The sequence below is a fragment of the Mus caroli genome, unplaced genomic scaffold, assembly GCF_978045245.1.
Source record: "Mus caroli unplaced genomic scaffold, Mus_caroli_1 scaffold_12, whole genome shotgun sequence".
NCBI classification, from domain to species: domain Eukaryota; kingdom Metazoa; phylum Chordata; class Mammalia; order Rodentia; family Muridae; genus Mus; species Mus caroli.
In genome coordinates this window covers 27,685,223-27,699,659 of record NW_028227267.1, presented here as the reverse complement: position 1 = coordinate 27,699,659, position 14,437 = coordinate 27,685,223, and the positions used below count along the sequence as shown (strand labels likewise).

At 36.3% G+C, this 14,437-nt stretch overlaps 1 protein-coding gene across 2 annotated transcripts in view; it reads right to left on the bottom strand.

Annotated features, from left to right (window-relative positions):
• Window positions 1–4,435: 4,435 nt before the first annotated feature.
• Window positions 4,436–14,437, bottom strand: part of Wapl (WAPL cohesin release factor) — a 61,560-nt gene continuing 51,558 nt past the window's right edge. For both annotated transcript variants that reach the window (XM_085828551.1, XM_085828550.1), the window contains 7 exons: window positions 12,113–12,288; window positions 11,562–11,677; window positions 10,937–11,101; window positions 9,492–9,699; window positions 7,767–7,855; window positions 5,755–5,850; window positions 4,436–5,027 (listed from right to left, as the gene is read on the bottom strand). In XM_085828551.1, coding sequence (XP_085684677.1) covers window positions 4,962–5,027; window positions 5,755–5,850; window positions 7,767–7,855; window positions 9,492–9,699; window positions 10,937–11,101; window positions 11,562–11,677; window positions 12,113–12,288 — 916 coding nt within the window. In that variant the 3' untranslated portion in view covers window positions 4,436–4,961. The remainder of the gene's footprint in view (window positions 5,028–5,754; window positions 5,851–7,766; window positions 7,856–9,491; window positions 9,700–10,936; window positions 11,102–11,561; window positions 11,678–12,112; window positions 12,289–14,437) is intronic.

The window sequence follows — 14,437 nt, the reverse complement described above, 5'->3', positions numbered from 1 at the left end:
TATAGACTTGTGGGGACTTTGGAAGTTGAACTGAATATATTTTTTATGTTATGACTAGGTATAGCCCCCTTAGACTCATGTGTGGAATAAGGTGGTTTGAATATGCCTGGCTCATTGGCACTCTTAGGTGTAGCCTTGTTGGAAGTGTGCCACTGTCTCCTTCTAACCACATAGGAGCCAGTATTCTCCTAGCAGCCTTCAAGTGAAGATGAACTCTCACCTCAGCTCCTCCTGCTCCATGTCTACCTGGATGTGTCATGCTTTGGCATTAATGATAATGGACTGGACCTGTAACCTAGCTCCAATTAATTGCTGCCCTTGTAAGAGTTGCCTTGGTCATGGTGTCTATTCACAACTGTGAGATACTATTACTTGCTGAAGTTGTATTAAGATCTGAAACTATGGTTGTGAATTTACCTACCTGTATGATTGTTTTTATTATCACATACTTATAAACACTTCTGTGGTATTAGGATGTTGTGTTTTGTATACACCCCACACCTCGTGATTACAATATGCTCTTGGAGAAATACATTAATCGGCCCTAAATTATGTCTTACATAATTCATTAGCACTTGCATTGTGTATTTTTACTTTTTCCCTTTTTTCCACTTTAATGTGTCTGTTGTTTATTTTCGAGACAGGGTTTCTCTGTGTAGCCCTGGCTCTCCTGGAACTCACTCTACACCAGGCTGGCCTCAAACTCCCAAGTATCTGGATTAAAGGTGTGCGCCACCACTACCCGGCTTAATGTGTCATTTAAATTCAGCATCTCTAGGTTGTTTCGCATTCTCATCTTTTAACTAGTTTTGAGTTAATACAATTAGTCACCACGACATTTAGGGGACATCTTTGGCTATTTCTCTTGCAGAGACAGAATTACTTTTCCTGTTCTGATGTTTTACTTTTGTGTGAGCCAGAGGAAAACTTACACAAGCCCATTTTGCTATTTCTTGCTAGTTTTCGTTACTGTTTCTCCTTCTCTGTCTTGTGTCCTGCTTTGACTACTCTAGCAACTCAAGCTCTATCTACAGTTTCTGTGCTGTTTGCTCTGAGCAGGATGATACCCACCCTCACCACAGTCTACTAAATCAACAAATCCTGTAACCGTGCAGTTTCACTTAGTATCTCCTGATTCAATCTCAAAATCTCTGCCTTAACTGGAATGTTCAGTGTGTCTACATTCACTATAACAGTCATTATCAATAGATATTCTGGTCATGTTTGGCATATGTACTCTCTGTAGTATGATTTTAGCCAGCAAATTCTTAGAGATGTACAACCTAGGTAGAATGAAAACATTCCTTAAAGCAGCACATGGCACTTGGGAATTCAAAACTACACATACATAGAAGTCAGATAAAGAATCAAGAGTTTCTTCAAAGACATCCTACATAGGGTACTTAATTATATCTCCATCTGGAAGCCATCCACAGAGTTGTCCAAACCTCTTTTTGATCATTCTAAGGAAAAAAAAAGACCTGAAACATTTTATAAAGCATTAAAGTTTGCTCAATTTCCCTCTGCTTTATGATTCATTATGAAAAGATTAACAAGGCCAAGTCTGGAAATAGTAATTTGGAGAATCTGGTGTCAAAAGCACAAACCATCAACTGCAGTGACGTGAGGCACCAGTGTTACATATAATGCCCTTAGTAGTCCCAAGCACTCTATTTCATTTCCAGAGCATTTTTACCTTTTTACAGAGAAATAGTAAAAGGAAAAAAAAAAAAACCTGTACAAACTAGCACTTACTAATAAACATTAAATTTGGGGCATTATAATAATGCTTCACACATATTTAATCTACACAACCATCAGGTAGGCCTGTCTGTCTCCCATTTTTCAATAAAAGAAACTGGGTAAATTATAGTTTTAAGAATTTGCTCTAGGGCTGGAGAGATGTGTCATTGGTTAGGAACACTGACTACTCTTCCAGAGGTCCTGAGTTCAATTCCCAGCAACCACATGGTAGCTCACAACCATCTGTAATGGGATCCGAAGTCCTCTTCTGGTGTGACTGAGGACAGCAACAGTGTACTCACACACAGAAAATAAATAAATCTTAAAAAAAAAAAAAAAAAAAAGAAGAAGAAGAATTTGCTCCAATTTAACAGCAACTACCAGAGCTGGGAATTGAATTCCATGTGTGTGATTTAGGTCGTTCCAAGTCTAGCACCTGCACCATCTGTCCACTCTCACACGTGGTTTTACACTTGTGTATGTGTATAAATGGGGAGAAGAATTGCAAAATTGCAAAATTCAGGGGAAAATCCTGAAATCTACTCTTGCGACTAAATCAAGTAAGGCAAGGTTGAGACTATACTTGTAAATGTAAAAATCTTTAAGGCTAACAAGAAAAAAAAAGTTAAAAGCTTAAAAAATGGCTATCAGCCTCAAAAGCAAAGAAATTTACCGTCATATTCAGAAAGCCAAAAGTTTTCAAGTACCACAGAGGGCATTCTAAGGATTTAACTATACACTCAGAAAACCACCATCCCTAACCAGCCCAAAGTGCTAAGCGGCTACATCCATTCAGACCAGTACTTACAAGTATATAAAATAGTTAAGAAAAATTGGACACTTATGCTCAAATGACACGGTGTGCTGGCCTTATCAAGTTCTGAGACTTCTTCCTCCAAAACAGGTCAATAGACTTATGTTAAAGACAACGTGTGTATTTAAAGTATCAATTTTATTTGAGTTAAAATTATTTACAAAAACCCAAAGACATACTTCATGAAACTGGTACAAACTATTTTTTTCCTGCCGTTGGCTTTTGCTCCAAAGATCACAGCTGAGAAATACTGTATAAAATAAAAATAGGATTGGATTCAGAAAAGTATCCTACTGTTCTAATATCCAACTGGTAGTATTTACAGAAGTATTTACAATGGAAAAAAAGGTTACCTTAAAACTTTAGTCACTTTGCAAGTCAGCCTCGAGTACCCTAGAATGAGAGTTCTCTGAGGCTAAAACACAGAGACGCACTGCAGTTGGTAAGGTGAGGTCTTCCTCACAGCCCACCCCACCAAACCTGCATCTCATCAGTGCTTGACAATTAGTTAGTATTTTTAAAACAAAACAAAAACTGTTAAACACTGAGGTAAATCAATTATCAAATGATCACCAGTGTAACAGAAAAATGTAATTCGCCCTGATTGATCTCATCCAACTGTTTACTGTTCTATCCCTTACCATCTGCCACAGTCAAAAATCTGTCCCCAAATCCAATGATTAATAAATATCAATGTATTTTAAAACAATTAATTAAAATATATCTAAGGAAATTTGTGGACATCATTTACCAGTATGTTTAAAAAAAAATCACTAAATTAGTTTGGTACTCAGGGCAAACACAGTCTCAATGGTTCCCACATTACACTGGCACACTGTGTTCCTAAAAGGTGACGGGTAGGGGTTTAGGCGGGTAGGAGGAAGAAAACAATTTGCCTAGAGTCAGTTACTTCCTTATAGATTTCCCAACAATCTGCATTATCAAAAATAGGAAGACAATAGAAGGCAGCCACTGCATTTAAAAAACATTACAGCTGGCACTGATACAAGAGCCCCGGTTTGTTACTTTATACAAGGAAATAACAAAGTCTAAAATGAGTCAAAATTAGACTTTTAGCTATTTTCCCCAATACACACCAAACTAATATTTTTATGGCTTTAAGTTTTACAAATCCAATGAAGAAACATGATGTAACTATCTGAAAGGTAATTAAAAGTATTAATGAAACATCTCTGGAAAGCCTGTCCTCAGGCCAATTAATAAAAAGGGAGAAAATGTATAACCAGTGGTCTGAGCAATACAAAAAAAAAAGAAAAAAGAAAAAGAAAAAAACCATCTATGAAATTTACCCTATAAACCATGTTCTGTGTGTTCCACAACCATTTTCTAAACAATTGCTCTATGAACATAGAATCTGAATAAAAAAGGGTCTTCTCTACACCAGCAATTTTAAGGCTTTGCGCTTATGCAATTGATCCTGTCACTCTATAGAAGAATATACACGCTATCTGGAAAAACGGGTTCCACATTGGTGTTTTAGCTTCCTTATTATATTTACTGAACTGAACAGTAGAAAATATATCTAGAGGACGCCCCTCAAAACGTAACAATGTTTCAAGAGCCTCCCCAGCATTAAGTGTAAACTACCCTGGGTTTGTCTAGTTTTGCTTAAGCCTTTAACAGGGCACATTATCTTATATAATATAATATTCCCTCAAACTGCTATTTGTTTTCTTGTGCCTATAGCTATGACACATAATGGTATGACATTGAATATGGTCATGGTCTCAGAAGTGAAAAATAGTTCAACACCCAAACCTAATCAAGAATAAAAAAATATACTATTAATCCCTTGTGTCTTTGGATTCCATCTCATTTTAAATATAGACAGTAGTTCAGGGAACAACAACCAAAAAATTCACAAAATTATTAAAAGCTTTATTTACGATTGGAATCATTCAACAAAAAGCAAAAGCAAATGAGCCTGAAAAAGGATCTAAGCTGTTGTCTAGAATGTCCTCAGAACATTCAATACCTCAGTAGCTAAGCTGCCTTTGCACCTGACTGGCATGACAACAGTGGCTCAACATACACAGCAGTTGCACTAACAGCAGCACAAATTCCCCTCTTTAAACCTTGCCTGAAATACAGCAAGGAAACAAGGGGCAGGTATAGACTCTGCCAAGTAAGTGTATTTAAATACTGCATGGGATTGTTAACAGCCTGAACCTTTTCCCTCATTTTTGATAGCTGCAGATTGATGTAGTAACTGTCATTTAGCAAACGCAGAATGCATGATGAAGAAATCGGGTGATCATAAAAATCCAAACACGAATGATACTGATGAATGTTCTTGGTATATCTTCAAGGACTTCTTTCATGTCTTTTCTTTGTCTAAGGATAGCTTCAGCATTACCAAGCACCTGAAGCAAAGGTAAAGCAGCTAGCAATGTTCCAAATATTCAATCACTCTAGAGATCGACTTCTGGCCTGTTGTTCCAACAGCACACTAAGAGGGGAAGGAGGGAAATTAGAGTTAATACTTAACAAAATGGTAAACAAAAAAAAAAAGTATCAAAGTCTACGTAGGAAAGAGTACACTGAAATTAAACCATTGCCTTAGTAATATAACATTCTGCCACAATAGTTTTCTGTGTGTGGGTGGCATCATCCCACAGCCTAGAAGCACAGCTGGAATAAATGGAGAAAGCGGATACATAGGCATTCTCTATAGCTGGCCACTCTGCTCTTCCACGCTGCTCTTGCCACAAATGACTAAAAATTTTAGAACTAGCCGGGTGGTGGCAGCGCACGCCTTTAATTCTAGCACTTGAGAGGCAGAAGCAGGCAGATTTCTGAGTTGGAGGCCAGCCTGGTCTACAGGGTGAGTTCCAGGACAGCCAGGGCTACACAGAGAAACCCTGTCTCAGAAAAAAACAAAAACAAAAACAAACAGAAAAAAAAACACACAAAAATTTAGAACTATAAACCAAAATGTACCTTTTTGTAAGCTGCTTATGTTAACTATTTTGCCACAGGGAAGAACAACACTATGGGATTATTATTTTCATCTTCTATGTATTACATTTAAATTAAAAAACAAATAAATAAGCCAGGTCCCACTGGTCCAATGGCTGAAACACATGGATTGCCAGCCTGGGCTACAGTGTTAAGACTTTGTCTGGAAAATAATAAAAAACTCATATAAACTGCAATATACAATAAAAGTTACTTACCGTAAGATTCATGAAGCTTAAGAATTTTTTAAGCATCTCTGTCATTATGGAGAAATCTCCTTCTGGAAGATATTCCCTTACTGTAGTTACATTGATCTGAAGAAACAGATTAAAAACAGTCAAGCTGGTAAAAAATGATACTGTAACTCATTTGATGCTGTTGGCTCTGCTACATATCCCGTAGTAAGCATCTACAAAGGACCCCAAAATTCAGGTCATTTCCAGTCCACATTCACTTACCTATTGTGCAGAAACATTCGGGTCAATTCCCCACTCCATACCACCCTACCCATAGAAAGAAAGGGGAAAAGACAAAGCTAGCCAAAGGTACAAAGAAACATCTGTGAATATTTAGTTTTGAAAATGCAGAGAAAGGTTTGAAATAAACTGCACAGTTAATTAAATATGTAGACAGACTCTACGCACAGAGGTGCTTATAAAATAGAAAGATGAAAGAAAATTCTCCATGCTACAAAGGTAAATTAGAAGACAAAAATTAACTAAATCTTTAAAACATATCATTTGTGATAAATTATGGGGCAAATTCCAGGAAAGGTGACTGTTTTTTATTTGATTATTAGCAAAACCAGCGCCCCTGCACATATATATACATATATACATAATGTGTGTGTGTGTATGTGTGTGTGTGTATGTATGTATGTATGTATGAGAAAAATATAATAAACTCCTAAAATAGGGGCTACAGAGATGGCTCAGCAGTTAAGAACACTAGCTGTTTTACCAGAGAATCTGGGTTTGATTCCCAGCATCTACATATATAATGGCTCATAATTGTCTCTAACTCCAGTTCCATTGGATCTAATAGCCTCTGGTCTCCAGGCACAAGACACTCCATGTACAGACTTACATGTAGAATGTGCTGGCTAGTTTTCTGTCAACTTGCTACAAACTAGAGTCACCTTGAGAAAAAGAACACCAATTGAATTGCTTCCATCAGATTGACCTATACATAAGTCTATGGGGTGTTTTCTTCATTGATAACTGATGGGGCAGGCAACCACCTCTAGGCAGGCGGTCTTAGATTGTAGAAAAAGTTGAACAAGCCAATAAGCAGGATTCCTAGGAGTTTCTGGTAACTTCCCATCATAGTGGACTATAAACTGTAAGATGAAATAAACCTTTTCCTCTCCAAGTCCTTTTGGTCATGATCTTTTTACAGCAATAAAAAGAAAACTACTATACAGACAAAACATCCATCCAAAGAAGTTTAAATTTAAGAACAAAGCCTGCTAAAATAACCATGATCTACAAAAGTAGGTCCCAATCATCATCACATGTAAACATCCATACCAAGAACTTCCCTGTTATACAAAATCATTCTTTCTTTAGAATGTATCCTAAAAAGGTCAAGAAATATTTTAAAGTCTTTAACATCCCAAACTATTTTAATTTCTTGTATGTAAATCCTTTGATATGACATTAAAAGCATCTAATTAAGTTTTTGTGAGACCAGGTCTCTAGGCCCAGGTGAGCCAAAAATAATCTTTCTGATCTCTCAAATGCTGGGTTGTAGCCATAACCAGTTTAGGTGGCAGTAGGGTCTAAACCCAGGGCTTCAAGCACACTAATCAAGCACATGTAATTGAGTTACATCCTGAGGCCCCCCTCCCCCAGCTTGCTTTTTAACATCTTAAACAGTTTTGTGTATGACAGATGTATCAGTTCTAAAAAAGGCATAAAGACCAACAAGCCACTACATCTCCGATCTTGCTATAAAAGCCTGTAATGCAAAGGAAATAAAGATGTTCACATTCTATTTTAAAAAGAAGTTTTAAAGGAAACCACTAGGAAGTTATCAAAATATTCTTGACATTTTCTTCTACAGGGAAATAAATAAAACTATCTAAACAGTCAGCCGCTCTTCTGAAATAAAAAGCATGTATGAACAGGGAAAGTTTTAAACTAAGTGCATCAGGTTAATTAATGGCATGATGCTGTTGCAAACAATCTTCAAAGATACAAGAGGCACTTCTGAACTATTATCTACTTACTGGACTTTCCTGGCAGAGACACCCAAGAAGCAGGGCTGTGTAGGAGGCCACAATGCAATCCTCCATGTGTTTGCCAGCATGCTGAAGGGCTGAAAACAGTTAAATAAGTAGTTATTACAGTGCAAAGCTGGTATAGCCCCCATAACATCAATTATACTGTTATCACCTTAAAAGCTACTAAAAATGATGCATGTACAATTCAGTATCTCAATTTCCAAAAAAAAGAGAGAACTCAAAATGAATAAGTGACCCAAATATAAAAACTAAACTGCAACATACTTAAAAGATTGGTTTTTAGAAGGTCACCAATAACAAAGTGGAAGACAGTTGACAACGTGGAAGTACATAAACATTAATCTGGTAAATGTTTAGAATGTATAAAGAATTCTTTCAATTTCATAATAAAAAACCAATAATCAGATTAAAAGGTAGGCATGAGACCCAAATAAACATTTCTTCAAATATACAAAAAGACCAAAAAACAAAGATGTTACAAACAATCAGTTTTTAGAGAGCTGTAAATGAAACAAAAAGTTCTTCATCAAATAAAATGACTAAGAAAAATATCCTTCAAGGTAGTCCTGAAGGTGTGAATAAACTGGAACCCTCACATATTGTTGATGGGCTGGTGCTACCACACTGGAAAACAATTAACATCACTGTACTAGTGAAAAAGTATTAAAACAACCCAAAGGGATTCATCAATGCACAAACAGATAAACAAAATGACTATGAAATGCCAATATGCAGTCATATGCATATACATACATACATATATGTGACTATAAAAACAAGAAACATAGTTCTAACAAATGCCATAAAATGCATCCAACTGAAATTGATAAGATAGATTGATAGTTGATAAGATAGATGGAACCACAGGTCTTCAAGTAAGAGACTGAGTATCAGAACTTAGGGAAGGAATAGCCTAACAGAAAGAAAACAGGCTCAGCATCAATCTAAGTGGAAAGTGTTGAATATATTAAATTTCAACGCCTTATGGGACAGTGGTAGCAGAGGCCTTAATCTCAATACTAATGAAGGAGTTCTTGGACATTACAAGCCAGACAGGTCTACAGAACAAGTTCTAAGACAGCCAGAGCTATATAGAGATTTTGTCTCAATAAATCAAACAAGAAACCCCCAAAATCTCAGAGGTTTAGTTACAAATAGCTATTTTGCAGAATGTACATATATACAGCAAATATAATTCGTAGAAACAGTAGGTAGTCGATAAATTCACTAGTAAGGATATTTATTGCCTCTAGCTAGGTATGTTATTACTCTTTGCCTAGTAAGCTCTGAGAACTACTCCTGTAAATTTTGATGGAACGCCTCAGTTTAAGGTGAGGCAGATAAAAGAACCTGAGACATTCATACCCTTCTGCTTTAGAAACATGGTCTCATTGAAAAAACCCAGGCTGACCTCCAAGTGGCATTCCTCTGCCTCAGCCTACCTCATGCTAGAATTATAGCTGTGTACTCTCATGCCCAACTTAGCTGCTACTCTGTACAGAGTAAAGGAGAAGTACCAAACAAGAAAAGTGATCTCTCACTGACACACACCATGCTCAAAGACAGAAGAACTACTGTAATTCCAAAGCTTAACTGGACAAACTATAAAGGCATTAACTAAATTATAACAATATGCGAATCAAATGTTAAAAAAAACCTCAAAAGCCATTATTCTCACTGTGACTGTATTACTACTTCAGGTTAACATGCCTTTATTGAGGTCAAGTTCTTCATCCTCCTCCTCCTTCTTCTGCTTCTCCTCTGCACCATCAGTCTTTTCAGTTGATACCCACTGTATTTCTCCACTTGTTTCTTGCCACTCTCCACTCTTATCATGCTGAGTGGTAGGAGCATCTTTAATCAACTCATCGGTTTTACTTTCTGCCAATTGCGCTGCTCTCTCTCGTTCGAGAAATAGCTGATAAAAATTATTTTTGAAAACCATTAAAAAGATACTACCAGGTTAGTCAATCCTGAGGTTAGCACTAAACACACATGAACAACACTATAAACTTACTATTGTAATTAAAGAAACACATGTACAACAATTATAATTAAAGAAGTGAGAGGGGGCACAGGAGTCCCTAGAAAGATATTGTTAAAAAAAAAAAAAAGTAGACATCAAGTACTAACATGAACATAGTGTGATAGTGTTTTAAGTAAGAATTATCTGATTTTAAAAAGCTTTTGTCCTACACATTTACAGAAAACCAAAACTGAAGTACAAATGCTGTTTTTTTGGTTTGGTTGGTTGGTTGGTTGGTTGGTTGGTTTGGTTTTTCGAGACAGGGTTTCTCTGTATAGTCCTGGCTGTCCTGGAACTCACTCTGTAGACCAGGCTGGCCTCGAACTCAGAAATCCGCCTGCCTCTGCCTCCCAAGTGCTGGGATTAAAGGCGTGCACCACCACGCCCGGCACAAATGCTGTTTTTAAGTAATCTAGTAATGATTTATATTGTGTTTCCAAGATTAAAAGTCTCCATAATTATCTTTAATCCAGGTAACATTTCCAAGGAAATTAAAGGGGTAACAAAAACAAAACAAAAGCAAATTTAAAAATCCCTACCCATTTCTAAAATTAAAAAACAAAGTAGTAGACAAACCTACACATACTGGATGAATTAACCGGAAGACCAATGACAAAGCTAAAATATAAACAATAAATATAGAGGTTCTCACGAAGAACTAGGTCTTTACATCATTAGCATTCTTATCACTGGAGGAAGTATGTAAGGAAGACTATTCATATAGTTTACTATCTATTAGGTATCCATACAGACAAGAGAACATACTAAATCCCTTCTCTTCAATTACTTTTTCTTTTTGTTGCTATAATGTTCAACACAAAAAGCACCTAATATACCCATTCACACTATTTGGGAAAATTACCAAGTTACTAATGAGAATTATCCCAATATCAAATGCTAAACATTAAACATAATGCTAAATATACAGACTGTGAAGACAGTATGTACAGGATAATAACTTTGACAAAACAAAAGAACATTTCTCAAAACTGGTCCAAGAACCCTCTGAAGATCCTAGGGACCCTGTCAGGGAATCTGGACCATCAGGCTGAGGAGCTCAGCTGACTGCAAAGTGCACAGTGGACCTTATAGAATTCATACGATATGCAATTATGTCGCTGCTGCTCACCTGCACTAAAGCTTGAACAGCATGAACTTGTCCAGCTAGCCTTAAACTATGATCGCCTTCTCCACTAGAGAAGGAGGAATCAAAGGAACAGGATGTTTCCATGTTGACAAGGCAGTGTCGATTGCGGGCACTATACTCCACCAGGTTTATGAGTAGACCCAATCCCTATAAAACATTTAAAAATATAATCATCACACACAAGAACTTAATGAATGTAATATATATAACTTAGTGTAAGTAAAATGTTAAGCAGCATTTTTTCATTTGCAACCACTATGTAAGACACTGTTCTTTCTTTTAGCTGGCTTCAATGAACCGCAGAACTGTCTTACTGTTTAAATAGTCTGGCCAGGCCTTGGCTCACGGTCATCCTCCTACTCCACCCTTTACAGTGCTAGGAGTACAGGCACAAGCCACTTAGCTCCTTGAGTTATCAACCACCATTTCATTTATACTTCTATGTCTATGAAAAATGTTTTAAGAACAGAAAAATATGAAGATGTTCATAAGGATCCACAAAACAAAACAGAATATAATGACAGATTCTTAAATCCAAACTAAAACAAAGTTTCATCATCTAAAGACATGATAAATACAATTACAAAGTGACCACACTTCAACTTACCAGCACTCGAATATCAAATCTCTGCTCCTGAGGTAGGTACTTTGGAACCTGAAGGACACAGTTCATCGCTGTGCCTATGAGTCCTTCTTGTTCTCCTGTCTTTGTGCTGCCCCACTCTGAAGAATACAAACAAACACCTTTCTGATAACACTAATAATCACATTAAAATCATTTTTTTGTTGTTGTGTTTTCCTTTCCTTTCTTTTCTTAGTCCTAGTTTTACTCTAATTCTGCTTGACCTGGTACTTGCTTCGTAGTTCAGACTGACTTTAACCTCATGGCACTGAGCCTCCCTTGCCTTGCCCTCCAAGTTAGGATTATAGGTATGAACACTATACTCAACTACGAAGTATTCATTTAAAATTTTAATTTTAAAATAACTATTTCTTTAATGAAATACAGGGTTTTGATATTCAAAGGCTAATTTACTAGGCAGTTCTAAAAGTAGCTTATGACTATAGGAGCAAGTTAATTACATTAAGGAATATTGTAAATCATTACATCAAAAACAGAATAGCGTATCTGCAAATGCAACATAAGAAATTACTTACCATTATCATTAGTTAAATTGAGCAATACTCCAATTATAGCCCTCATGCAGTCCTCCACTGCTTTGCCCACATGGTTAGTTACATTCTGGTAAGGCAGAGGTTTACTATCTGCTACACATATGCTGTTCTCAGCACGGTTGTACTGCTGAATCAGGTCTTCACAATGCTGTAATGCTCTTAAGAGAAAATAAAATGTAAACAATTATGGTGTAATTTATTTACGGGGGCCTAAAAAAATATTAAGTTTTTTGTTTTGTTTTCCTGTTTTTAAAGTTACAATGTTAATGTACCACACATGCTAATAATTTTGCTAACTGCTACATTTTAATACACTTGATCATTACAATTTCTCTCTAAAGAAAGTTAAGGTTGCAAGTTCATTCCATGCTTGTGCATCATGTTTACAGTCCCCACTATAGAGGTGGCTAAGGCAAAGGATTGTTTTAGCCTAGGAGTTTACTTTTACTAGCTGGGACAAAAGAATAACATCCTGTCTCACACCAACAATTAGCACCACAACAATGGGGGGGGGGGCTCACAAAACAAACGTGTTACTCTCAGGAGCTGTCACATTTTACAGATACTTCAAATACAAAATATATCACCATGATGCTCCCGCCCATAAACCCTGAAGAAATAGTGCCAGTTCTCACTCAGTTCCAGTTAGTTATTATTTAGCAAATAAGAGAATGCTTTCTTAGCAGGTAGAGTATCATATATAAAAGTCACTCAATAAAGATGACTATCAAATAAATACCTGACATATGTCAAGACAAATCATTATTTTTAATTGAGGAATATTAACAGGTCTTCTGGCAGCTACATCCAATGCTTCCCAAGTCTGACACACACTAACAAGGAAGTAGAATGCTAACACAGGTCTATCTGTAAATTCTGATTATTTTTAATAAGTGTGTATGATATGTGTGTAAGCAAAGATTCCATGTCACCCATATGGAGGTCAGAAGGCAACTCTGTAGAGTAGACGCACCTCTTAAAGCTTTGCAGGGTTTCTGGTCTGGTCTATACTACATAGAGTTTCCTTACCTGCTGAGTCATCGCACCATCAAATCCACTATTTTTTTTTTTCAAGTTTAACACAGATCAAGTAAACTGACGTTGTCAGTTTATTTTTCATGAATTGCATACCACATAAAACCCATAAAGAAAAATTCTACATATTTAATGTATTCCTAGCTTATTTTTAATATACAATGGGGAAATCCTGTAAGGTTTCTAATATTTTACAATTCTCTGGTTAGAAAGATGTTCTTTTACTGTCAAACCTAAACAATTTGCTTCTTTAATGTTTGAGGATGTAGACAACATTTCCCTGTTGCTATTAGTAACTAAACTGTCTGTGCTAAGTATTACTAAGTATCTATAAGTGTTTTCTTGAAAGCTATAGGTGAATGCTATTTCCCAAAACCCAATTCTGACTTTTATCACCACTTCTACAAACATTTCACAAGAAAACCCCATGCAAGAGATGAAATATGTCACATTAAATACTTCTTTACTAAGGCAATTCTCAGAGATTAAGAAGCCTAATAACTTAAAACTCAGGAATAATATTTTTTTAAATGAAGGAAAAAAAAAAAACCAAAAACAGGGAGTAGGACTAACTGACAGACCACTTGGCTGGTATAAGCATAGGTTCCATTTCTACTGCTACTAAAAACCAAACAAATCAATCAACCAACCCCAACCACCACCCGCCAAATAAAATGCAATGAGAAACATATTTAATCTTCAAGGAAGTTCCTTGATACGGAAGAATTGCTTATGTTAAGGATAACAAAATTACATTAAAACAGGAAATGGAGATGATATAGCTTGCTTCAAAATAACACAAAAGATGAGGTTATAGAGAGAAACAAGGCTCACCCATGTATTATTCAAGCTGAGTAATAAGAGTTTATCACATTATTCAGTCTATATGTCTCTTAATTTGAAACTCTCCAAATAAATGGTTAATACACAAATAAACCAGACCATTCACATTAAAGTAGTTGTTCTTGTATAAGGAAATTTACAAAGACAGTCAAGGGTCATATAGAATGGCAATTTAAGATTAGTTTTTCAAAGCAGAGACCCAGAGAAAGTTAAATCCCGGTGGCTTGATGGCTAGGATAAAGGCTAGAGAACTAGGACAGAGATAGCAAAATCTAGGACAGTGATATCAAGAAGAAGCTGTTGTAATCAGACAGAACCAGGACTAGAGACACAGAAGCACTGAGGTGGCAGCATTAGCCTAATTGTGAAGGCTAGTCAGGGAGATATACAAAGATCTGGAAAATGAGATATAAATAAGTGGCAGAAATG